The sequence below is a fragment of the Pleurodeles waltl genome, chromosome 10 (assembly GCF_031143425.1).
Source record: "Pleurodeles waltl isolate 20211129_DDA chromosome 10, aPleWal1.hap1.20221129, whole genome shotgun sequence".
NCBI lineage: Eukaryota > Metazoa > Chordata > Amphibia > Caudata > Salamandridae > Pleurodeles > Pleurodeles waltl.
The window spans coordinates 846822429-846849467 of NC_090449.1; the positions used below are offsets into that span (position 1 = coordinate 846822429).

Below are 27039 nucleotides of genomic sequence, written 5' to 3' on the forward strand. Positions count from 1 at the left end.
AGGCATTAGTTGATGCTGCACACTCTGATTTGCTCTAAATTTGATACCTTTTGTAATGCCATGATTAAAATGAAAATGTATTTATCAAATGCATAGTTAATAAAAACCATTACACTATAAAATAGCAGGAGGTAAAAGGGACTATAAATAGCATTCATCCACAAAAACATACTTAAAAAGAAAAGAAACGATCCAATCATTTGCACCTCCAGCTATGCTGCGACTAAAACTAAGTCATATCTGTGAGTAATGCCATGATGAAAATGACAATTACTCTACTTTTCTATCCAAAAGCTGTGTAAAAAAATCCCTTGTTTTGGGGGGTGAGTCAGAAGACTTTCTTTTTCTCCTATGCACTACTGTATGTCAGTTCTCTTATGATTTTGCTGGTCATTTGCGATTAAGAATAACTCTGATTTTTGACTATGCACTTTGCATTTGGGCCTTCACGGCATTTAACCTTTACTCAAGTTTCTAGTTTATTTATCCAATGCATAGTTAATAAAAACCGTTACACTATAAATTAGCAGGAGGTAAAAGGAACTATAAATAGCATTCATCCATAAAAACATACTTTAAAAAATAAAATACATTTTTTTGCACCTCCAGCTATGCTGTGACTAAAACTAAGTCATATCTGTGAGTAAGAGGCTTGAGTTACCTCGCTGAGTCTTGGGCAAGTTGTATACCAAGCCACCTGATGAAAGAGCTTGTTCAAGAGATTCATTAATCTTACTCCTCTACAAGCCAAAGAGATTGATGTCCCCTCCAGCCACCTTATAACTGCTTGGCCGCAAGATCATATTTTTGAAGCAAGAAAGATTGGTTTAAGCATAGTCTTCCTTTGACCCATGACCTTTGGGTATGTGCAGATAAGGTGGCTTATTGATTCCGTTTTGTACCCCCATAATCTACATCTTGGGTCTGTGAACTCGCCCTCCCATGCTGGTAGGAGGTCCTTGGATTCAAATAACCCAAAAAGGAATAGCATAAGGTTCTGTTTAATTGCCTGGTGGAAGTGTGCTTTGACATATGGTTGTGGTTTCAAATTTTTATATGAGTTTATCACTGCCCAGGCATGCCTTTGCTTTGCCAATATGATCTTGTCTTGCATAAAGGATTTGTTTTTGGATGGTAGGTTGCATATCTTTGCGAAGGCTGCTTGACCCATTTTGCAGCCCCAGGCTTCCTGGACCTCTAGTGCCATTGTAAGATTATCTAGGTGTGCGCCTCAGGAATTTGGGTATTTTTGCTCCAGTTAGGCTTTTATCTATGCCCAACACAGGTTGCCCAGAGTTCCTTGGTCTGCAGCTCCGAATCACCAACACAATTTCACAAAGGTGTTAAGGCACTGATATTACAGATTTTGAAGGCCAAACTCCAAACGAACCTGGGCCGGTGCAGAAGCTTTTGGTAGACTGAAGACCACTTTATACACTTTTACTTATAATCGGTTTAATAAAGTTATTACCTTACCATGCCATATTTCTAAGCCATACATCAACGAGGGTAACAATTGGGCTGTCATCACGGTTAGTAAATGAGTATATGTGGCGCCATTCAGTTTTTTTTTCAGAAGCTTGAAGGGGAATGTCAGTGACTGGGTTTTGCTTGTCTATGCATAAAGTGGTTTTTACATGATAGGTGGGGCCCCAGTGTAACATCCAGGTATTTGTATGAATGAAACAACGCCACCTGCTTCCTTTTGATAAACTACTTGTAAGCCTTGTGTTTTGAGTTTACCAGCCGGACGATTTTGGTTTTCCACATGTTCAGCTCCAAACCTTGTTTCTCAATATAATTTGCCTGCGCGTTGATTAGTCTTTGTAGTCCTATTGGTGTTTGGCTGAGGACAAGTATGCCATCTGCATATTGTTTCGTTTGCCAAATTTGGAAAATGCCCATTGACTTCTTTCAGATGACTATTCATGTCAGCAAGGTACAGATTAAATAGGATTGGGGACAGGATGCACCCTTGTTTCAACCCTTTACCAGTGCTTATTTTTTAAGTTAACGTGTTGTCATCTCCAATTTTTACCTGTGTCCAGTGTCAGAGTATAAGGTGATGATTGCCTTGAGCACGTCTCCTGGATTGCCCCATCTTTCCAGTTTTGCCCATAAGCAGTTGTGTGGGACTCGGTCATATGTTGCTTCAAAATCAACAAAACAGGCATACAGCCTGGGTTACCTCCTCATTGCATTTTCAGTCAGTATCCCAGTGTCGGTAGATTGATTGATGTTATCATACTGGGTCTAAACCCTGTTTGTGTTTTCTGTATCAGCTGTTTTTTCCTCCACCCATGTGAGAAGATCTTGTAGTATACAGGAGGCAAAGATTTTGGCTTTCACATCTATTAGGGCAATTAATCTGTAGTTGACTGGAGATGAATAAATTGCATTTTTTTATATTGAATGGAAGTTGCTTCCTTTCCAGGATTTTGGTAAATTGTTGCTGGTGTAAATAAGGTTGAAGATGGGTGCTAAGTACTCAGCCCAGTTTTCACCGTTTGTTTGAATAGTGCATTTGGTAGCCTGTTTGAACCTGCTGCACCCTCTGACTTAAGTTTTTTTAATGCTCTCCTCCAGTTGTTTTGCGTTGGGTAGGCTCACCATGGTTTTATCCTCCGGCTGCTGACTCTTACGGACTTGCCCATGATCTCTGACCATCATGTGCTTCTCTGCCTTCCTTTGGGTCTGTGTGTTCTTGGTGACTTGACACATTTTTGCATTTGTCGTCTCATCTCCCTGAGTTGGGGCCTGTTCCCACTTTTCCTCTTGTTCTGACTGTTGGCTATATACCCTTGTTCCAAAGCTGGTGCTAGGAGATGCGTACATCTCCTGTATGTATGCTTCCACGTCTCCTCATCTAAATGTCTCCTATTTTCCCTCCAGCATGCTTTTTTGTATACTTTCCTCATTAAGATCAATTGCGCTTTGTCTATATTCACGCCTGTCTTAGCTTTGGCTGCCAACCTTCTGGTTTCCTTTGCAATATTTTGTTTGCTGTCTCATAAAGCTTTATTGAACCAGTGGTTTACCTCTCTTCCCACACTAAGATTACATACAGCGATACTTTTCTGATTATATTTTACTGAACATTTTTTTCTAAGACCTTGATTAAGTCTAACCATATCTAAAGTATTTGAGCTTCATGAGTTAACCCTTTATTGGGTCCATGTTGGTAGACCATTTCCATTATTTGCTCTGGAATTCCTCCATGCCATCTGTCTTTTTAAGCCATAGTTACCTGTCACTGGATTAAATCATGGGTTACTCCATTTTTTTGCGGGTGTAAAACAATGCTAGTTCCCTGTGGGAAGTGATCACTTTCAGGGAGTATGTGAATTTTAAATGAAGAAACCCTGGGGCAGATGTTGTTGCTGTTGAAGGTATAGTCAATTGTTGATAGGTACTTGTCACTTGAAAACGTGATTGCTACTGGGCAATCTGCCTTCTCTTTACCGTTCAGGATCGTCAGCCCCTGATCCTCCAGTAATTTTAGCATATTGTCCACCTCTATTGCTCTCACTTGCTTTCTGTGCCTGGTGAATTTCCCAGACCGGTAGTTGTAAAAATGGGTGTTGAAACCCCTGAGATGAACATTGGCCACCCCTGAAACAGGTTTTGCCATACCTTAATCATGTGTATTAGAAGTTTGAATCTTTCTTGTTTTGTTGCGTTGTCTGGATGAATATATATATTTATTATTAGCCAAGCTTTCTAGTTTCTCTGTTTTACCTGACAGTTTTAAGGCTTGTTGCCAGTTTTCTCCTGAATCAATGGCTTCATACTTACTCTTGTAATTTGTGGAGATATAGATAGCCATACCCCCTTTCGGATGACTGTGGGTTGCCGCCTTTTTGACGGGCATGTGGTGTTCCACAAAACCAACTAAGTGGGTCAGGCATTAGGCTCCAGGTCTCCTGGAGTAATATTATGTCAAATTTATAACAGAAGCATATTGTCTCTTCATCTTGTGGCATTGCTCCAAACCCATCAGGGTTTCATGAGCAAATAATAATATGCTATTTTTTTTCTATCTGTGGCCTTGTAGTTATTGAATCAATGCTTCTTTTTGACTGAGCAAATCCCTCAGGAACGACAAGTGTCCAGGATCGCAGGAATCCAGGGAGCTTTCCAGGCTGTATCTGATTGTCATGATTAATATGGATTTTCTATTGCTCGCTGGTGCTACCCCATGGTTAATAAGTGGTGCATCCTTAGTGCTAAGGCTATTGCCCAAATTTTTGGGTTGTCCTCCACTTATACTGTTTTTATGTGTGCTTAGTTGGCTTGTACTATTCTTTCCTCTTAAACAGTTATCCTCTTCTGCTGACCAAGTGATCTCCTGTATTTGGATTATATTGCTTGACGTTGCTTGAGTTTTGCTGATATGCTGTGTGTGTCCATTGAGGAGCAATTTAGCAGGATTTAGGGGGTCATTCCTACATTGGCGGGCGGCGGGCACCGCCCGCCAAGCGGGAACCACCGAATGACCGCACCGCGGTCAAAAGACCGCGGCGGCCATTCTGGCTTTCCCACTGGGCCGGCGGGCGACCGCCAGAAGGCCGCCCGCCGGCCCAGCGGGAAACCCCCTTCTACGAGGATGCCGGCTCCGAATGGAGCTGGCGGAGTCGAAGAGGTGCGACGGGTGCAGTGGCACCCGTCGCGATTTTCAGTGTCTGCAAAGCAGACACTGAAAATCTTTATGGGGCCCTGTTAGGGGGCCCCTGCACTGCCCATGCCAGTGGCATGGGCAGTGCAGGGGCCCCCAGGAGCCCCACGACACCCGTTACCGCCATCCTGTTCCTGGCGGTGAAAACCGCCAGGAACAGGATGGCGGTAAGGGGGTCGGAATCCCCATGGCGGCGCTGCAAGCAGCGCCGCCATGGAGGATTCCCTGGGCTAGGGGTAAACCGGCGGGAAACCGCCGGTTGCCCTTTTCTGACCGCGGCTTTACCGCCGCGGTCAGAATGGCGCAGGAAGCACCGCCAGCCTGTTGGCGGTGCTTCCGTCATTTTAGCCCTGGCGGTCGCCGACCGCCAGGGTTAGAATGACCCCCTTAGTGTTTTTAGCAGGTCTTGTGTCGGAAATGACTGGAATGGCACGGCTGTAGGCGAGTCATCTCTCTTAACTGCCTGATCTGGAGGCCTCTGAGGGTTCAAGGTAGGCTCCAGGCAGCAAATCAGTACTTCCAGGTGCAGCAAAGCAGTCTTGTGGAGTACACAGCAGGCCATAGCAGCCGGCAGTCCTTTGATAGTCAGGACAAAATATCCAATTAACCACCTTTTTTTTGCACTGAAAACAGCATGTCTGTTGAACTTGTCCTTGACATTTGCAATCAACACCATGTCATTATCCAAGAGTGGACTATCCTGAGATACCTATGGGATGACCAGTGCTAGTGCATTACAGACAGTGTTAATGATTCTAAACCCCACCTTGGCATGGATTAATGTGTGAATCTGTGGCCTAGGGCTAAAAAGGATGAGGCAAGTGTCAAGGTGTTATTTAGTTTTCTAGGATTACTATTGAATTTATATTTCAGTAAAATAGCAATTGGATGCTCAAATGACCATTGGTGCACCACAGCTGATGAAGTGCCACATTTTCTGCTGTTAAGGTTTGATCCTGGGCAGCCAAAGTTTGCACTTCAATGAGAATGTTCTATGCTTGATCGATATATGTCGCTCTTTGAAAGATTTGTTGATGTTGAGACTTGTCACGGGCGGGTTTCCACAGCAGGACAAGTCTAGCCACTTTCTTTTCACATAGGCTTGCTGTTTCCTTCTCCCACTCAACTCCAGAACAGGAACTGTAGCACACAACGGAAAGAGAAATGGATCTGTAGCACAACAATGACCTCAGAGGAAACGTCTAGAGACCAAAAAATAAAAACTTCTGCAGGTGCCAGCCATCCAAAATATGAAGGGACGCAAAAACTGGCGGTAGATGAAAGCCTTGCTCAGGTGAAGGTGTTCAGAAAAGCTCCTAACTAGGGTGTTCTGATACATACATCTAAGTGCAGACTCTTCACCTCTTGAATATTCCCCAGCTTCAGGCGGAACAGTTTTGAGAGTGAGAATAGGAGGCAAGTGGATGCCTTCATTCCTTCTCTGGAGTTTGAGAGTGGTAGGACAAGAGGACTTCTTATATTTTTTATTTGATTTAGCTGAAGACTTTTATTAAGACGATTATCTGCTAATGGAATGACTTCAGGAAAGAAAATGGGATCTTCCCTTCAACTTTGACCACTCACGCATACAGTTTTGGAATATTTAGTGACCTAGGGGCCAGATGTAGCAACCCTTTTGCGAATCGCAAACGGCGAAAATCGCCGTTTGCGACTCGCAAACGTGGGTTTGCAATGCACAAATGCATATTGCGAGTCGTTACCGACTCGCAATATGCATGTGCGACTCGCAAATAGGAAGGGGTGTTCCCTTCCTATTTGCGACTCGCAATGGTATGCAATACCATTTGCGACCGCATATGCGGTCGCAAATGGCATCGCAGTTACCATCCACTTCAAGTGGATGGTAACACAATCGCAAATTGGAAGGGGTCCCCATGGGACCCCTTCCAGTTTGTGATTGCACCCAAAAATAGTTTTTCAGGGCAGGGAGTGGTCCAAGGGACCACTCCCTGCCCTGAAAAAACCGAAACAAAAGGTTTCGGATTTTTTTAAAATGCAGCTCGTTTTCCCTTAGGGAAAACGGGCTACATAAAAAAAAAAAAAAAACTGCTTTATTGAGCAGCAGGTCGCTAACATGGAGGCCTGCTGACGTCAGCAGGCCTCCATGTTAGCGAGTGCCCATAGTCGCTATGGGGCCGCAATTTGCGACCCACCTCATTAATATTAATGAGGTGGGTCTTTGCGACCCCATAGCGACTTGCAGAAGGTGTCTGAGACACCTTTCTGCATCCCAAATTGCGACTTGCAATTTGCGAGTCGCAGAGACTCGCAAATTGCAAATCGCAATTTGTTTTTTTCGTACATCTGGCCCCTAGAGCTTTGCTTCAAGGTCTCAGGTGGCCTTTCGGTGCACCAAGGGGCAGTCACTTCAGGCCTAGCTTTAGAGTCGTGGTCTGATCCCAACCGTGAAAGACAATCTTGATGGGGATCTGTCACAGGCATTTTTTGTGACATTCGGTACAAGTTTTAAGCTGGGTACATTTTTGGGGTGATATTCCCTTGCACACTGGTAGAAATTGGAAAAGTTTGAGTAAACAGTATGATGAATAGACAAGGGGTATTCCAGGATCAGCGTCTGGTGGTGGGGAAAGGAAGGAACTGATGTCAGCGTGTATGGAATATGCTTATTTGTCGCTCAGTTTGTCACTTCTCATATTGAACAATGTTGGCATGGGGCTGCATGATGCCACCTAGTGGCACACAGACATATTGCTAAAGATTTTGTGGATCCAATCTGATGCCTGACAAATATTCATAGGTGAGTGTTCTCAATGAAATTTGCAAGCATGGATTCTTAAGTGACCCATAAATGTCTAAGAGGAAAACATAATACCATAATACCAAGCTTCTCACTTCGAAAAAAAATCAGAAGTCGGGACACTGAACTCTATCTAGGCATAACTTATTTCTCCTAATTGTTTAGCTTCCCTGGGATAAAGAGACATTTATGTATATCTAAGGTGACATATTTGTGCCTAACCAAAGTTGTCTTAAAATTAAATCGGAATGTCAAAACACACAGATTGAGAAAGGCACATTTACAGATAGTGATGAAGATAGCACTAGGAAAAACTATTACACATACTCAGAATCACTTAAAGAGTCAAAAAAGCAACACCATATAGGAAAGCAACTCATAAAATAAATCAGAACACCAAGCAGATATCAGAGTAATTAAAGTAACATTGCTACCAATCAGAAGCCAGCTAAAAATGTAGATGTTTGCCACACTGAAGGAAACTCATTGTTTGCTTGAGATGTGGAAAACCTGCAATACATTCACAATACCCTGGTGCACAATAGACTATTGAGGTGACTGAGTAAAATAATTGTCACTAAAAAAATGCAACTATTCATGTAAACACACAAATACATAATTTATGAATACAGCTATACTATTGTGAACCATCAGACATATTCTCTGTGTTAGCTCCATTATCATCATACTGTATTCTAATGTTTTCATAAATATAGCTTCATACCACATTGCTGTTGAGGCCGATCCACACAGGCTGCTTATATTTCAACATCTGCGTTGCCACAAATGATTGAGTGAAGGCATCTAAAATGCTGGCAAGTTCAGAGTCTTCTGCCTTGCACTGCCTGCGTGCTTCATCCCACGTCATTTGGGTGCGTGCAATTTTGTAGCTGCTGTTTCCATATTTGAGAAAATTAGAGGGTGGAATGGTTGTAGGATTATCAGGCAATGATGGACCTGCAGTAGGAGATAGTAGGAGTGTTAAGGAAACAATACAAACAGCAACAAAGCACTTAGTGACCTTTACAATACTTAATATTGAACACTGCTGATTGACAGGGGCATAGCTTCAGGGGGCATGTTTGAGGTGTTAGATCCCCCTAATAAATGTTTTTTTCTGTTAAGTACTTGGGTACAGGTGGTTTAAGTTGAGCATGGTGAGTTGTCTTTTGGATTTCAACAGGAAGTTTTGCATACACCCAGACAAAAACACACACAAACTCTCTCCCTCACTATTTTGAAAGTCCTCGAAAATATTGGTTATATTGCAAAACATTGTGTTTTCTTTCACTTAGTACTCCTACCACTCCTCAAGCCTCTTTCTTTGCACTGCTCCTTAGACCGCTATCATGCATCCTGCTTGTCCTATAATGTATTTTGATATTATATGCCAGCGTGGTTGTTGGGAAAATCTGAAGCTCACACCCCCACATTGTTACTGACCAAACTACACCCCTGTCAATTGAATGTACTTTCAATAGTCTCACAATCCATCAAGCTAGGTGTTTGAGAAATGGGATAATTTATTTTTGTGAAATTTCACTAAATGCACTAAAATATGCTTATAGAGTGAAATACAGTCTGACAATAGCTTGTGTGACTTTTTCACATGAGCAGATACTACATGTAAATAAGTCACAAGAATTCTGTTGGGAGACTAGTATCACCAGAAAATGTCTCTCAGAGAGACACTTTCTGCATGAACTAGTCTCTTGTGGGCAAAATTTACACAAAATTAAGCAATGCAAATTTTGGACAAATTATACATAAAGAAAAATTCAGTGATTTCTCCTCACACCTTAAACTGAGCTGATGCCTACACCAAGCACAAGTCCATGGCAAATGAACAGAAAAGTCCACCTATTGAATATCTTGGGATTAAAAAGATAAATTTAGAAGTTTTACATACATTGCTTTTTAAACATGAGATTATGCATTCTCTTTCAGGCATAGACTAGAGATTCCTGCCATATGCAGATGCATTGGTCGGTAAACTAATTTGAAGGGGGCTGTTTGTAATTGGGTTAGTGGTTGATGAGGGTGTGAGCCCACCTCAATCAACAAACACAATCCCTTGCAGGATGAACCACAAAAAGTCATTAAATTAACCCGTGCTTAACCCACTAATAGCTTGGCACAAAAGCAGTAAGGCTTAACTTAAAGTCAATGTGTAACATATTTATGCAGTACTTAAACAGTAATAAAGTGAGAACCGCACACAAGAAATGCCCCACACCAATTTTGAACAATAGAGTAAAATTGAGTAAATTATTTGACACCAAAGAACAAAAATCCAATCAGTAGAACGAGAGTTATGATTTGTTTAGGTTTTTAGTAAAAGCTAGCTCCTAAAAGAACAAAACACCAACTAAAGACATTGAGACACAGGAAACTTAGGCAAAGTCAAAAGTTGTTGCTGACCATGATGGAGCACAGTCTGGATACACAAGGTGGATTGAGCCCGGTTTCGGCTTACTTTCAAACTAAAAAGACTTTATTGAAGAAAAATGTCTGTAAAGGTAAAGTTCAGCAGGGCAAGGCAGCCGATGCTGTCTGAGGAAGCAGAGGTGTCATTGTCAGTGAGCCGCTAGACAAAGTCCTGGTTGAGATTTAAATGTTTAGACTTGGGTGTCATTACGACCCTGGCAGTCAGTCAGGTACATACTGCCAGTATTATGACAATGGCACAACACACCGACCCCCATGGCGGCTGTCACTAGACCGCCGATGACATTATGACCCTGTCCACCACCATGGTTTTCCGTGGTGTCTGTACCGCCACGAAAACCATGGCGGTAGGCACTATCAGTGCCAGGGAATTCTGTTAGGGGTCTCCTCCGCTCCCCTTCCCAGAGCCCTCCCGACCCTCCCTCTCCCCCTCCCGACCCCCGACATACAGACACATACACACACATACATACATACCTATATACACAAGCATACCCACATTCACCCATGCATGCATACATTCATATGCACTCATAGCAACACTCTCTAACATATATCCAGGCACACACGCAATCACACTACAAAACATGCACATACACTCACACCTATTCATGCACACATGCATTACACATGCATGCACGCATTCAAACACAGTCACATACGCCCCCACACACACAAACACAAAACCCCCCACCCCTCTCCCCTGTCAGAGAATCTGACTTACCTGCTTGCAGGGGGTCCTCTGGCAGGAGACAGGATGCGGCGTCTGCCAGCAGAACACCGCCATGCCATATCATGGCTCATGATACGGTTGGCAGCATTCTGCTGGCGTGGCACTTCTGCTGGCAGCAGCGCCACCTCACCGCCGTCCTCTGCCATGACCATAGCCGGAATTCCACCAACCTTCTGGCCGAATTCTGGCTACGGTCATATTTTGATGGACAGTTGGTAGCCGGCATTTGCTGCCATTGTTATAATGAGGGCCTTAATCTCTTTTTTGGAAGTTGAAAATCTCAAGACAAAGATGATGAAGGCTCCACAAGGCCCTATACTTCTTCTGCGAGTGTTGGAAAATGAGTTATTGGTAAGAGCAGGTAAGTACCTACACTTAGCAATAGGCCACTAAGGTCCAGTTAGGTCTAGTAAATTAAACACAGCTCAACCCTTGGTAGCTTGGCAACGAGCGTCAAGTCTTAACTTAGGAGACAGAGTGTAAAGCATTCAAATATCACAAAACAGTAGTTAAATAAAACACAGGAAACAGTTTAAAAATCCAAAACCAATTTATAAAAATAGATTATATTTTTATCTTTAAAATTACACAAAAACGAAGAAAATCGGATAAGGAGAACGGGAGATATGAATTTTTAAAGAATTATTGTTTTTTAGCACCTAGAAACAAAAAGCGCCAATCGGGTTATCTGGTTGCACCTCGACCGGGGCAAAGTCAAAGTTTAAGGCCGACCACGATGGAGCCCTGCTCGGCTACAGGCCGCGGGAGGCCTCGGTTAAAAGTATACCTTCACACTTAGGGCCTGATTCTGACCCCGGCGGTAAAGAACCGCCGGGGCCAGGGTCGGCGGGAGCACCGCCAACAGGCTGGCGGTGGCCCGCAGGGCATTCTGACCGCGGCGGTTTTGCCGCGGTCAGAAGTGGAAAACCGGCGGTCTCCCGCCGGTTTTCCGCTGCCCATTAGAATCCTCCACGGCGGCGCAGCTCGCTGCGCCGCCATGGGGATTCTGACAGCCCATACCGCCATCCTGTTCCTGGCGGTTCTCCCGCCAGGAACAGGATGACTGTATGGGTTGTCGCGGGGCCCCCGTAAGAGGGCCCCAAAAGGATTTCACTGTCTGCTTTGACCACTGGGCAGTGGCCAGCTGGTTGATTTCTTCAGGAGTTGGTGCAGGGGGCTCTGGTTAGCAATTTTGCACCTGTAGCAAACAGGGAGTCCCTCCTTGAACCAGTTGAAGCCAGGTAAAGTCCTTCTTGTGGTGAAGCCCAAGTGTGCAGCTAGTGCAGTCCTTCTGAGTGCAGGTTCCATGTGCAAGCCAGGGGTCCAGCAGGGCAGTCCTTCTTCTCCTTTGGTTCTTCCTTGTTGGAATCTGATGGGGATCTGAGGTGTGGGTGCAGGTCTGCCAGTTTTATCCTTGCTCCTGGGTGAAAAGCAGGGGGATCTTGGTTCTCCAATCAGGTGCAGGGTCCTTCCCCCTGTGATGACTACTTCCTGGGAAGTGTGGCAAAATCAATCCCAGGAGGCAACATTCTCCAAAAATCCATCATGGCTGAATCTGATTTTTGGAGGTTACATGTGGCTTAGCCCACCCACTGGTGTGGCTAAAAATCATAAACACACCCCTCTCCTGCCCTCTCCTAATCTAATCAAGGGGGCACCTAGTTGTCTGGGGTTGCAGGATGTGGGGGTGTTGCTGGTTGCTCCAAATGTCCTTCTCTGCCTTTGAAGACCAGTTTGGCAGCCCTCCCCCTTCCTGCCTCACCATCTGCTGAGGGAAGATTCCCTCCCACAGGCACATTCTTTTGTGTGAAGCCAGGCCACTTCACATCTCATCAAGCAGCCTGGCCAGGCTGCTAGAGGCTGGCCCATCAGAGCACAGCAGCAAAAACAATGCAGGGCTGAAATTGGCAACTTTTCAGGTAAAGTTTAAAACTCTTTACCTGAACAAGTTATATTAAATCCAACAACTGGAAGTTGTGGGGTTTATTATAACAATTAATTTGATACCAAACGCTTGGTATCCATCATTTGAAGGGACTTTAAAAATTAAATAAAGTCTCCCCATTCTAGCCTATGAAGGCCATTTGCTACAATGAGGGAAAAACGAATTGGCTGTTTTTACCTAATCAGGGCTTATACAACTATTTTTATAAGGTCCCTGCTTATAGTTACATGGCACCCAGCCCTAGGGGCACATAGGGCACACCTTAGGGGTGACTTATATGTAAAAATAAGGTAGTTTAAGACTTTGGAACTACTTTTAATTCCAAAGTCGAATTTGCATATAACTTTAATTTAAAAGCAGCCAGCAAGGCAGGCCTGCCTTTAAAATGACACTGGGCACCTCCACTGTGCACCTATGGGTGCACTACCTATGCTGTGGTCCCTAAACCTGCATGCCCTACCATACACTAGGGACTTATAGGTAGGTTATCTTAGCCAATTATAATTAGCCTAATTTGCATATACATTTTACACAGAGCACTGGCCCTGGGACTGGTAAGCAGTACCCAGGGCACAGCCAAGAGTCAGTAACCACCAGTACCTGTCCAAAAAGTGTGGGGGTGACCAGGGCAAAAAGGAGTACTTTCCTACAGTGAGGAGCCGCTAAATAGGATTTGGTGCTGTGGAGAAGAATGCAGTGGGAGCTACCACAAAGTCATGCTGACCGGCCATACACCTCAGAGCACTTTTTGGAAGAAAGTCCGAAGGTTTGGTTTTGGGCACCTTTTGCACCGCTTCCAAGGGCCTAGACCTCGGTAGGAACTTCTTGGATGGTAGGACTCACTTCAGACAGGATTCAGGTGCAAGGTGCAATTTGTAAGAGCTTTTTGTGTCCCTGTAACTCAGAACAGGAGGTAGCCACCTAGCCCTTTGAGTCACTCTGGTAGTCCTGGATTCGAGCAGCAAGGCAGTCCTTCAGGAGCAGGTCAGTCCCTTAAGGGTTCAATGAAGGCTTCCAGCAGCAAGGCAGTCCTCTGGAGTGCAAGGCAAACCTTATGAGTGTCCTCTGCAGTTTCAGGCATGAACTGCCTAGACTCCAAGATGTCTGGGGTGACAAAAGGGTAGTGTGAAGTTGTTTCTGAGTGTGCTGAGTGAGGTGCTTCCTAATGTAAGTCGGGCTAGGAATATCTCCACTCTACACATCCTGGCAGGATGGTCCAGCCTACCAACATTTAGTCCTCCTTTGTCTCACTGTATGGGAGGATTACACAAAGGCCACTTGGCATGCTAATCACAGTCATGTGACCCAGGACACAGACTGGTGGTACCAAGTGGTTAGGATACAAAAATGGCAATTTTCTAAAAGAGGCATATTAAGAATTGTGACTTAAAATCCAACCATACCATTAGCGAGGATTTTAAATTACAACTCTTTAGAGATCAAACATGACATTTGTACATGTTTCCGAACAGAAGTTATCACTTACTAAATATAACATGGTTACCCAATGTTATCCTATCGGAGAGGTAGGCCTCGTAGTAGTAAAAACACAGTGAGGAGTTTTTCACTACCAGAACATGTGAAGGTACATGTACATCTTTTTAAATACATGTACCCTTACTTATGGGTCGTTTAGGGTCTACTGTAGCGTGGCTTTTATGTATTAAAAAGGGAGATGTACGACTGCAAAAGGAATATTTTGCTGCCAAACTGGCAGTTTAAAACTGCACACAGGCTGCAATGGCAGGAAAGAGTTATGTTTTAAAAGGGTACTTAAGTGGGTGGAACAATAAGTGCTACAGGCCCACTAGTAGCATTTAAATTACAGGCCCTTGGAACATATTATACCATGTTACTAGGGGCTTATAGGTAAATTAGTTAAGCCAATCGGATGTAAGCCAATTTTATCATGTTTTAAGGAGTGATCACAGGTTTTTATTAGCACTGGTTAGCAGTGAAAAAGTGCGCAGAGTCCTAAAGTCAACAAAAAAAACAGCAAACAGGAGGGGAATAGGCACAATGTTTGGGGAAAGACCACCTTAAGGCTCACTAGGTGGTACTATCATGAAATTCCTAGTAAATTCATAATGAAGGTGGATTCACAAAAGTAAAATTTCACATCCTGTTTCACAGGCTCAGAAACATTAAAATGTTATGTCTGTAAGTTGCATTGAGAAGCTCAGAAAATCCACCAATAGGTTGGACTTGCTGTATTCACAGCGTTAGGGTTTATTGATCAGATTGTGGACATTTCTAAGTGGGGCACCAAGTATAAAAAATGAGCATACACAAATGCTCAGGTACATGTATATAAACAGTAATTGTATGTTGTCAAAGAATCTGATGTTCAATATATTTTACCTCTAAATAGATTTATTTTTCTAAAGAAAATCACTTAGATAACAATTTCGTAATTTAGTTGTAAAAAAGAGAATCCTCCTTAATGTAATTTGTATTTCCATTCAATGAAGTCCAAGAAGTAATAGTTCATAGTCCATTTTTTGTAACAACAGTCACAAGTAATTATTCATTGCAATGGCAGCCAACACGTGTTTCGTCACACAGTGACTTTTTCAAGGCTGCAAAGAAATAAATATGTGTACTTGTTGAAAAACACAGTGAGTGAGTGCATAAGGACATTATAAAGTCAGAGAAAACTACAACAACGGAACACAAAAGGTATCTCTCTTGACAATAAGTCATTGAAAAAAGTGCCAAATTGTCATTGTGCCACAAAGGAGACCCCTTGTATTTCCAAAAGAATCATATTAGTTCTGGAATATACTTCAAGGCTGAGCATGCATCAGTCTGCGTGTATATGTTAAGAGCACACCCAAAGAGTGTTGGCAAAGAGTCCCCTGTCCAAAATAGATGAGAAGATAAAAATAGTCACAAAATACTATTCAAATCAGTAGACATACCAGAGAGATCAGAATCAAGTCATCTAAGTAAAAACATTTGTTTTCCTTATTTTTAAAGCAGGTTAAATACTATATTTGTTGCCTGTCAGTCAAGCGAAAACAGCCCAAGGATAAATGTATACCTGAAAATTGAGATGTAGGGAGAGACGAAAGGTAAGCAATATATATATATTGTTCACCAACTGCATATATTATGTGGGCCACAGTATATAAAAAGATGTGGAAACGTTACCTGCAATTAGGAAATATAGAAGGCCAATTTATGTGATATCCCCAAATTGGACAACTTTCAAGTCTTCCAAGTTAATATATAGTAGTTGACAATTACAAGGCCATGATAAGTCATATTTCTGTACAGAAACAAATAAAATGTAAAAAGTGAAAATAAGAGGGTGGGAAGGACAAGATTATAGGGCTATGAAACACTATATGAAACAAACGTGGATCAGTCACCTACTCACATTTTCTTTGCTTGAATGTTTCAGTTTAGTACCAAATACTTCAGCAGTCTTGCAGATCAGTCATAGTCGGGAGAATAGAGGAGACAGTTCTGGTAGCAGCGGTCACAGACCCAAATAACTGTCATTGCCCAAATAAGAGGAAAGGACGATACTGGTGTCATTTGTAAAAGAGATCGGCTTTGCAAGCTGGTGAGGCAGGAGTCTGATGGAGACCTATATTTGTCCCTGCAGGCCATGCTCCAAGATCCCTTAGCTGTGGATTATTAAAGGGGTCAAATATCATAGGTGACTCTTTCACAGCCCAGTCCACAGTCTTTGCAGAGGGGGAAACTTAGGACATGATTTAGATCTTGGCAGTCGTACTGATAAACCACATTGGCCGTGGAGCCGAGAAGACCGTCAAGTCGACGTCTTCACCTATCGTATTTAGAAGTTACAGCGCTGCAAGCAGATTGATGGGTGACAGATTGCTGATAGATGGAGATGGCGGTGGGGCCCAACGGACATTGTACAATGGCAGGGACTATGGAAGAGAGGTAAGTGATACACACTCACACTCTACCTTAGCCATATGTGTATCCCTGCACTACACACTACACAACACACCACATTCACACAATAACCCAGTCATTCTAACACAACAAAACCTGTACATGCTGAGAACACACATTGACATACATCCATGACACAACATACACACACAACATTGACACTGCACTAACACACAACACAACCACAACAAACGACACAGTTCCACAATCAGCTACACAAACACACACACATGCACGGCTACACACATCACAACAACGTCCACCACACAACAACCACATTCACCTTAATGTGTCACATGGCAACACAACATACACAAAAATATCATACTCACATTCAAGTGACACACATGCAGATACAACCACATCACCTACTCTATCACCCTCCACCTTAATCAGCCAATCACATTGCAAACACACACACATCTACTGACTCACACACATAACTCACAGCACACCATGACAGGTACAGGTCCCCTGACAATTTACACACATGGACACAGTTGACAGGTGTGAATATGTGGTGGGTGACATCATTAATTTGCCAATGAATACTGGCACCATAATGACAGTTGTGTATGTGTGCAATATGTGTTGTTTACCAGTGTGTCCCCATCCGTGTCTGACTCACTTGTGCCCCCGACATATGCGTCACAGTGATTTTAAAAAATAACAGTGACATGTATATGCCTGTAGTGGTCCGAACCTCCTGTGCAGTACCCAGTCAACGTACCCTGGCAATTTGGCATTCCAACCTTTGCATCTGGTTACAGAGGGCCATGTTTTCTTTGTGGGTCAGTGGCAGCATTGACGGTAGGTGTTTTCCAGTCAAAGACGGGGTGGAATGGGGAATCCACCCCACTCTGCTGGCTCAGAAATGGAGGTCAGACTGGCACTTTTTTCTTGGTGGTAAGGCACATCCAAATCTGCACGGCAGGAAGGGTGTCTAGGTTTCTGCTAGGAACCCCTTCCCCCTCTCCACCATCGACTGTATTTCGTGGCAAAGATGGCGGTTCGAATGTAGGCTTTCGTCCATGGGTAGCCAACATCTAAATCCAGCAGTCCAGAGAACGGTGACTGCACCCGCAGTGGCCAAGGCACTGATGGGAATATTTACCCAGGTGGGATTCTCCAAGGAGATGGTGTTGGACCATGGTAAGAACTTCATGTTGGCGTACATGAAGGCCATGTGGAAGGAATGTGGGGTGACCTACAAGTACTCCTTTTTTTACCACCCTCAAACCACTCATGTTGAGTTTCAGCCGGGCCAAAAAGTGTGGATAATGAAGCCTGTGGTGCCCAGGCTCCTTCAAGTCTATTGGCCTATACACTATGAGGTGAAACAGTGCAAAAATAATGTCACCTCCCTGGTGGACCTCAAAGTTCTCAGGAACCTTTTAAGGGTTTTGCTCTCAATGGCTGCAAACTCTAATTAGAGAGGTCTGAGTTAGCATGCTCCTGGTCACAGACGATTGGGTGGAACAGGAGACCCAACCTCTCCTCGACCTCCTTTCTTTCAAGGAGCAGGATGGGTCAGTGGAGGGTCTCAGCCTCTCACCTACACTGACCCTAGAAATACCTAGAAATAGGGTTAGTGGTTATTGAGCCCTCGAGCACCCACTGGTCTTGCCCAGTGGTTTTGGTACCCAAGGCTGCCTCTCCAGGTGCCACCTCTGAACTGGTTCTATGTGGATTACGTGTGACTGAGTGTGGTCACAAGCCTGACGCACACCCCATCCCCAGAGCTGATGAGCTCATAAATTGGTGAGGAACTGACACGTTTGACTTAATATTTGGGTACTGGCAGATTGCCTTGACCAAGGCGGCTAAAGAGAGGTCTGCATTCCCTACCCCAGAAGGGCATTTCCAATACTGATTAATGCTTTTTGGGTTGAAGAATGCCTCTGCCACCTTCCTATCTAGACAACATTGTGGCCTTCAGTTCTAGCTGGGAGGACCATTTGTGCCACGTTAGAGAAGTGCTTACAGTTCTGCAGAGGGAAAGCCTGAATATCAAGGCCAGTAAGTGCCAGATATAGCAGACCCAGACAGAATTTAGAGCCTTACTCTACCTCACCGGTTATTACAGGAGAGTCATCAAGGGGTTTGGCACTATTGTTGCATCCTTGACGGAGCTAACTTCTAAGAAGGTGACACATCACATGACCTGGCGAGGTGTATTGGAACACTTTTGACACCCTGAAGGAGGACATGTTTACAGCACACATGCACAAACAAGGACCCTGACTGCTCTAAAGAATTAAATATACAGACATACACCTCAGAGCATGGCATAGGGGCAGTGCTCTCATAGCAACATGAAGATCAATCTGTAGTCTTCATCAGTAGGAGGTTACGTCTCTAAAAACAGAGGTTGAGTTCCATAGAGAGGAAAGCCTTCACAGTGGTCTGGACAATGGGAAATGCCTGTTTGGTGCGTGCTTCCAGATTTAGACAGACTACTTAAATAGTTAATGCAGATGAGTGAGAACCCCAAACTGTTTAGATGGTCCATCTCCCTACAGGGAATAGGCTTTATAGCTGAACACCATCTTAGAACAGGCCACACCAATGCTGATGGTCTCTACAAGTTATTCATCCATAGTGAAGAGAACTCCCACGGTGTTGGATAGTTGTTCCCACCTTCAGTTGGGGGAACATGTGTTAGACCAGGCATTGTTGGCATGGTTTTGCCTTCAGAAGCCACGAGACATCACCGCTCGCACTGCTATTTAACACAAAGCTCTGGCAGTCGACTCTTCATGCCACAGCATTGACCAGCAGAGGGAGACTGCCATTGAGAAGCTCCAGCAACCCCCTTCTGCGATGCTGGCTGGCTCTTTGCTTTAAGTTAACAGCCCTGCTCCTCTTGGCCCCCCCAAAGCAAACAAAACTCTTGGCATGAATTTGAGATCAGGTGTGCTCAGGTAAGCAGGTATGCTTCAGGGGGCTTATCCTGGTGGCTCTAGTGGCCTGACAGTGTGACTTTGATCTGGTCCAGCGCGACCAGAAATCCTTAGTTGGCTCTTTGTGCTTTTTGGTACTAGGGGGCACATGAATGTACGTTTTGTGACTCGCAAATGGGTCACAGCGCTGTTTGCAACAGTGCAAAACGTGAAATGGTATATACAAATGCCATTTCGGAGTCCCAAAAAGCATGCAACCGATTCCCGAACCGCAAATATTTGCGACCGAATCTCGCGAATTACAAACAGGAAATCACACTTTGCGACTTGTAAACCATATGTACATGGTAGTCACAAATTGCGATTATTGGCAAATAGGCCATTTTGCACATGCAGATTAGCACTGATTCCAAACAGGTGGTAAGCATAACCAAAGTATAAAAGCAGACCCAGAAGGCATCTGGGTTTACCACAATGGCTGCACTCTACGTGATTGCATGGAGGAGGCGATTCCAGGCTGCCCAGCAGAGGAGGAGGAGGCGGAGAGCCTGGAGAGGATATACAGAACCAGGCAGACCATATTTCAACAGTCTGAGGAGGAAATACATGGGAAATATAGACTGAGCAGCACAGTCATCCTAGAGATCACAGAACTGCTAAAACCTCAGCTAGAAAGCCAAACCCTGTGCAACTGCTCCATCCCCACACATGTGCAAGTTCTGTGCTCACTGCACCTCTTGGCCTCAGGTAGCTACCAGGGGGTGATTGCTGTCACTTTGGGGTGTCCCAAATTGCCCTGTCATTATTCTTTAGACGGTTCTTAAATGCCATACTCGCACACATGTCCAGATACATTTACCTCCTCAGGAATGTGGAAAAAATACACAACACAAAATTGAACTTCTTCAGAATTGCCAACTTTCCCCATGTAATAGGGTGTGTGGACGGGACACATGTACCCATATGTCCTCCTGCACATCTGGAATATGTGTTCTGCAAAACATCCAGGTGGTATGTGATGCCCACAATATCATAACCGATATAGTGGCAAAAGACGCAGGGAGCACATATGATGCATACATTTTCAGGCACAGTGGGATACACCAACACCTAGAACGTGGAGAGTTTGATGATGGATATTTATTAGGTACTGTGTAGTGCACACCAATGTCATAAATACATGTCAGTATATAACCATGTAAAGCAATGCTAATATTTGCTGTTTTGTTACACAGGTGACAGTGCATATGCCTATACCTAACACCTGCAAATCTGAATGAGAGGTGCTGCAACATTGGACATCGGCACACCAGAACCAGCATAGATAGGACCTTTGGCATGTTAAAATCATGTTACAGATATCGGCACAAAGGCGGAGGTGCACTCCAGTATGCCCCTGAGATTGCATGCAAAATTGTGGCGACATGTGCCATCCTACAAAACATTGCAACCAGGCGTGGGCTACATCTCACCATAGATGACACAGAATCTGAGTATGAGGAGCAGGAGCCACCACTACGACAGCCTGGCGATGGTAGCATCGCTATGGAGGGCAGACGGCGACGGGATCACATAGCAACCCATTACTTTGGCAGATAAGTGCCAAAAGACACTGCACTCACAAATGTGAAACATACATAGGTTGTTGAAAAAAAATATCCTTTAATGTCAGGAGTGCATTATGCCAATAGTGGCATGTACCAACCAGTAAACAAAAATGGTGTAACATCACCTGACACATTCCAATCATGTGCCTTTAAAAAAAACTACAGTCATCACATCACACCCTCCTACAGCTACTACCACCATGACCTGTGCCTGGTTGGTCCACAGATGTCTGGGGGGGGCAATGCTACAATGCAGGGTGCAGGGATCCGATTTGGAAATGCTGCTCTCACTGGATATTGCCCTCACTGTCCTGAGGGGTGTCACCAGTGCCTCTTGCTGCCTGGGAGGTATGAAGTAGGTCCAAAGCTGCAGTAATGCGGCCTTGTCCCCAGGCCACATCTCCAGCAAAATGTCCAAGTTCAACCTGGAGCGTGACAGTGCGTTGTGACAGGCATGTAGTTGTTGTGGCTAGACGGCCAAGGGACTGACTTAGCTGATCCATCCATGCTGATCCATCCATGCATCCATGCTGCGCTCATAGCACCTTACATGGGCACGATCTACCACCATCTCCCTGCATAGGTCAGTGATGGCAGTGGTAAGGTTGACCATGTTGCCATTCATGGTGGCCAATTGTGTTTCCACATTCCCAAATCCCTGTGTGAGAGTCTGTTCATAAAGTGTAAATTCCTGTTTTTTAAGGGCATATGTTTGTTTTGTAAGCATTGACTCCTGAGTAGGGATGCCTCCGGTCTCAGAAAAAGTTGAATACTGGCATCCTCATCACCTAAAGCATATATCAGATAATGCCTTCTGCGCCCAAGCCTTGTGAATCTCTGTGGCTGGCTATCTCCCATCTTTGGACAGGGAGTCAGGTTTACACCCTCATTGAACAGATCTGTGTCCTCTGAGGTTTCAGGTGCATTAGGAACAATGGTTGGTGTGTTGCACTCCTCTGTGGAAATGCAGAGTGCCTCCTCTGCTTCCGTGGTGGCATCATCACCTCCCTCCACACTAGGGTCATCAGTGGATACCTGAGGGAGAAATGTGGGGCACAGAGGATACCCTGTCAGTGCCTCTCAGATGTGTTGATTATCAAAATAAAAATAAATCATTTTTGGACTACTGTACTACTTTACCCATAATGCACTATACTTGAGCTGGACTTATAGGCATGGAAATATTTGAATGATGCATGCTTTTGTGAACTGTGGTTGTGTGCATAGTGCTCCAAAAAGTTTGAAAATGTGAGATGTGCTACTTACTTTTGTAGGTTCCTGGTGCTGAACTGTCCAGGTACCTGATTCTCACAACAGCCTCTGGCTCCAGTGTGGTCTCTACCATACTTTAAATTTCTGTGGGTGGTGGTACTGTGGATGGTCCCCCACCTGCTCCATGCGCCTCCTTCATCGCTGTGCAACCCTTACCTTCGTTCTTGACCTGAGGTCATATCATCTTTTGCACAGTTCCTCAATGGAGCAGTGGCTGACTCCAATAGCACTGAGCTTGCTCTGTATGTCCATCCAGATTTTTTTTTTTGTGAGTCAGGTACAGTCTTTGCTGCCTTCCCTAACCAGACCTCATGATGTAGGCAGCACTCCTCAGTGAGGCCTTCCAACTCTTTTTCTGAAATCTTGAGCTTTCTCTTCCTCCCTGCTGTGTTTCTCTCCATTGTTTGGCTAGGCATGGTTGCAGTTGCTCCTCCCAGCTGGGTGTGCCTCTGCTGTGTGTGCTGGCTAGACTCCTCCCACTTCCATGGGAGGCATCCCTGGTTCTAAGGCCATTGCCCAGCACCAGGAAGTGAAGTTTCTCTGTTCTTTTGCTCCCGCTCACTAATTGCGACTCATTCGCAGTTTCCGAGTCCGGGCCTCAAAATGCGATTCGGTAACACCCCCATTCGCAATTTAGGTAATCGCAATTTGCGACACTGAATCGCTAAATTGGTCTTCAATTTGTACATACAGTCGGATTTGCGAATCAGTAATTGCGATTCGCATTGAATCACAATTACTGACTCGCAAATTTTTGGCTTCGTACATGTGCCCCTTATTTCACTAAAATCTTTATAAAATCACAACTGTGGCTCTACTGATTTGATTTTTGTCATTTCAGTCTTTTGGATTCCTTTTTGTGTGGTGTTCTTTAATTTATTGCTGTTTGAAGTGTTGCATAAATACTTTATACATTGCCTCTAAATTAAGCGTGACTGCTCTTTGAGAAGCAACCAGGAGGTTGAGCACAGGTTAATTTCAGGTTTGGTTGTGCCTAACCGTAACAATGATTGTGCAACTGCTTGACCAGGGCTCACACCCCAGTAAACCAGTAACCCAATGGCTCATACCCCAGTCAACTAGTAATCCAAGGTCTCACACTGTGTTCTGTATAACCTGTCCAAGCATATACATACTAATTAGTAACTTGCCTTATGGGATCTTCTTTCAGATTTGTCTTGATGCATATACTAGAGCACTCTAAAGAGATTTCCTTGAAGACCTTTAGTATTCCTCAAAACAACACTGTGAAAACCCACAGCGCCTGCTTCACAAAGGTAAACTTACAAGTTTCTGTACATTTACACATGCTTAATATTCAATATACTGCATGTTAATAGTACGTTTACAAGTGTGGATACTCTGCTGTCGGGGCAGAGATCTCTGCACATAAAAAACACAGGACAAGCCTAACTTTTAATGTGCAAAGTTCTCCGCTCAATGGCCAAGTCTACACTATCATACATTTAATTATTAAAATAGAGTTTTGTGAATACTGAAAAACTGTAAACCTACACAAATGTGTAAGTTTACTTTTGTGAATCAGGCCCACAGTGTTCATTTAAAAATGATTGTAATAATGTAATACAGTGTACCTTGTAGAGATCTTACACTCCCCATGTTTGTATGGTACCACATAATGGTTAAATTAAAAAATATATATATACCTACGTTTTTCTGTTTGGCAAATGTAGGCTCCTAACTTTGCGCAGTCTACATCAATCCACGTTCCTGCATTTAATTTCGATCCTGTTTGTATGGCTACACAATCACCCTGTTAAAAGAAAAAAAAAGTTACTGGATCATTTATCTACTGGAACCTTATTGTTTTCTTCTAGATATATGACATTTATTTTAATGGGCACATTTAAAAAATGTTGTTAAATAAACATAATTTTACATATAGCAAAAATGAAACATAATATATATGTGCATGAAGCATTAATTATTTAAAATTGCCTATGCTGTTGCAGAAACATTATATTTTCATGTGAGAAACTGCCTCTTTATTCTTGGTCACCCACACTTTTGTTGACTGATGCTGCTGGTTTTTAACCTTGTGCACCGAGACCCTGCTAACCAGGCCCCAGTGCATGCGCCCTGACCCATAAAAATTGGCTTGCTTCTGATCAGCCTATTTAGCATTCCAATATAGCCCTAGTATATGGTATCCGAAAGTACACCAATGACATGGAAAGTTAAATGTCAACTATGGACTACAGCACTACTTGACCATCTCCTTGTTTAAGAGGACAAACATGGCTCTAGGTCTATCAAAATAGCCTTTTTTTAAAACACTCTTTCAAATATTAAAAAAGCTCTATTTAGGCTTTGTAGCCCACAAGACAGGGTGCAAGGCATTTAAAGGTAGGGCATGAATACATTTAAAATTAAAACATCCCTACTGTAGCTGGCACCCAAATGTAATTTTCACTGTACAAAAGCTGGCTGACCCATAGGGAAACACTGGAAAGCAATATTAAATTTTCATTCTGTTGTCTCAGGCTAGGGACGAGATAGAAATTGATTAAATTCCTAGTTTTAAACAACCCAATTTAATGGTGAAGTGAACGTTCAATAACAATTAAAGGCAAGAGACATTGAGGAAGATATCTGTTCCTGGCCGAAGCTCCTTGAAGCTAATTTGCATTAACCTCCAACTGTCACCCAGGAGGTGAATAGCCCTAGTGAGGTATGAAAACTCTTTTCAGAGCAGAGAAAATGGTGAGGGTGTACGGTAATGTTTTTGTTCTCTCGGCAGGAAGATAAGTTGAGCTGTGCCCACAAACATAATTTACTTGAAAGGGGCTTCCTCCGGCACGAGCAGATGACATTTGGACAGGTCCTTTTCTGAGTCTTCCAGTCAGACAAGTACCAAAACCAGCGAGGGTGAAGAACTGGGTTGACATGACCACAGAGAAGGGGCTGGTCATTAAACTAGCCACACGTCTGGGCACACAGGCTCTGCACGAAGGAAAAATGGTTTCTTCATCTTGGATTTAATGATTGTGGTTCACTGTGGGTTTTTTCAACAAGGCACACACAAAGCACTGCAAAAGTGGGTAGGATTACGCCTGGGAACTTTTCCCCTATTGGTTAGGGAGGGGCCAGGAGTCACCAACATCCTAAAGCTACTGCCAGGCATATATGTGGCAATCCAAGATCAATTCTCTAGAACACTATGGACCTTTGAAATATTAGGAGGACTTTACTTGCTGTTTGAAACCCATGAGAAGATTTGAAGGGCTGGACTTGCTACCACTTGTACCCAGGACAAAGAATTGCATACTAATGGTTAGTTGGCTGACCTGTGTAAGCTACAGGGCCACAACAAGCTCCCAGAGACCTTTTCCTGAAATGCCCAGCTGACCAGTACTACTGGACCTGACCTGGTCTTTCATGGCGGCCTCTGCTGAATGGACTCCGGATCCCCAAGTGCTTATCCCTGAAACATTTGGCTGTGACTAACTGGACTCCACTCACCACTGAAAACTAAATTTTAGAAACTTACTGTGTTTTTATAATGTTGGTGAGGAGCTGCTATGGTCCATGCAGCCATCCACAATGTTAGAAATAATGTTTATTTGTGCCCCTTCCCCTTTTATTATAACTTAACAGCCTTCAAAGGGCATAGTGTGGCACTCCTTGCCTGGAACAATGAATACATTTGTGAATATTCTTGAAACAGTGGCACAGATTTTAGCAAATCAAAGCATGTTTTTCCCATGGGAACATGGTCCTACCTATACCTACCCATATATATACATGTATATGTATCCATGTATATCCACACTACATATCCCTCATTTAAAGGACACACTCAGACACTCCTGAAAGTAGCAAAAGACTGTTTATTAACAGCTGACTCCTTACGATGCATTTGGACCCCACCAGGTCTTCTTTTTCATGGGTTGCCGCACAGTGCCTGGGAGCTCCTGGTATTCATGTGTGTAGATATCCAAATATATATATATATATATATATATATATATATATATATATATATATATATATATATGGATTTTGAGCAAAATAAGAAGGATAAATATGTAAAAGACTTGTTGGCAGCTCCGAATGATACCTTGAGGGTATATGAGGAGGAGGTTAAGAATAAGAAAAAAAAGAAAGTTCCTCAGAGATAAAAAAGGATTATGCTTAAGGGAGGATCCTGACATTCACCCCCAAAAAAAAATTAACCCAACAAAGCTAAAGCATGCACCAACTGATGTAAGGCATATACTTTCATCAACAGCCTTCAGTTTAAATATAAGTTCTGGAGTTGAGGATATTCCAGGTCCATCTACTGCCACAAGGAAACCAACTACTTTTTACACAATGTTAAATTGTTCAAACAAATTCAGGGGACTCTGAAAAGAGGCAAACCAAAGGGCTGAGGAGGAGGTGGAGGCAGAGGATGAGAAAAACAGTTAGAAGAGAAAGAGTTCCAGGATTAAGATAATGGAAAACGAAGGGGAAATGAGTGAAATTGTTGAGCAGACTATTGAGTTGTGACTGGTTTGGAGAGAACTGTTCTGAAAATGGGTATCTCCTTCTGTCCAACAGCTCATTTCAATTACACTAATTTAAGGATGACCTTTTTCTCTTTTGGTATAAACTAAAATTGATTAATACCAAGATGTTGAGTGAAATGATGGCCGTCTGTTTGGAAAGGGATACTTACTTATTTGGCGATGCATACTAAAGACAGATCTCTGGAATCACAATGAGCACCTGTCTTTGCCCA

General features: G+C 43.6%; 1 protein-coding gene across 1 annotated transcript in view; it reads right to left on the bottom strand.

Moving 5' to 3' along the window:
• LOC138261947 (macrophage mannose receptor 1-like) overlaps positions 1-27039 on the bottom strand; it is a 683716-nt gene that overhangs the window by 97069 nt on the left and 559608 nt on the right. The window contains exons 23-24 of the mRNA XM_069211540.1: positions 23967-24069; positions 8179-8411 (exon numbers count right to left, since the gene is read on the bottom strand). Coding sequence (XP_069067641.1) covers positions 8179-8411; positions 23967-24069 — 336 coding nt within the window. The remainder of the gene's footprint in view (positions 1-8178; positions 8412-23966; positions 24070-27039) is intronic.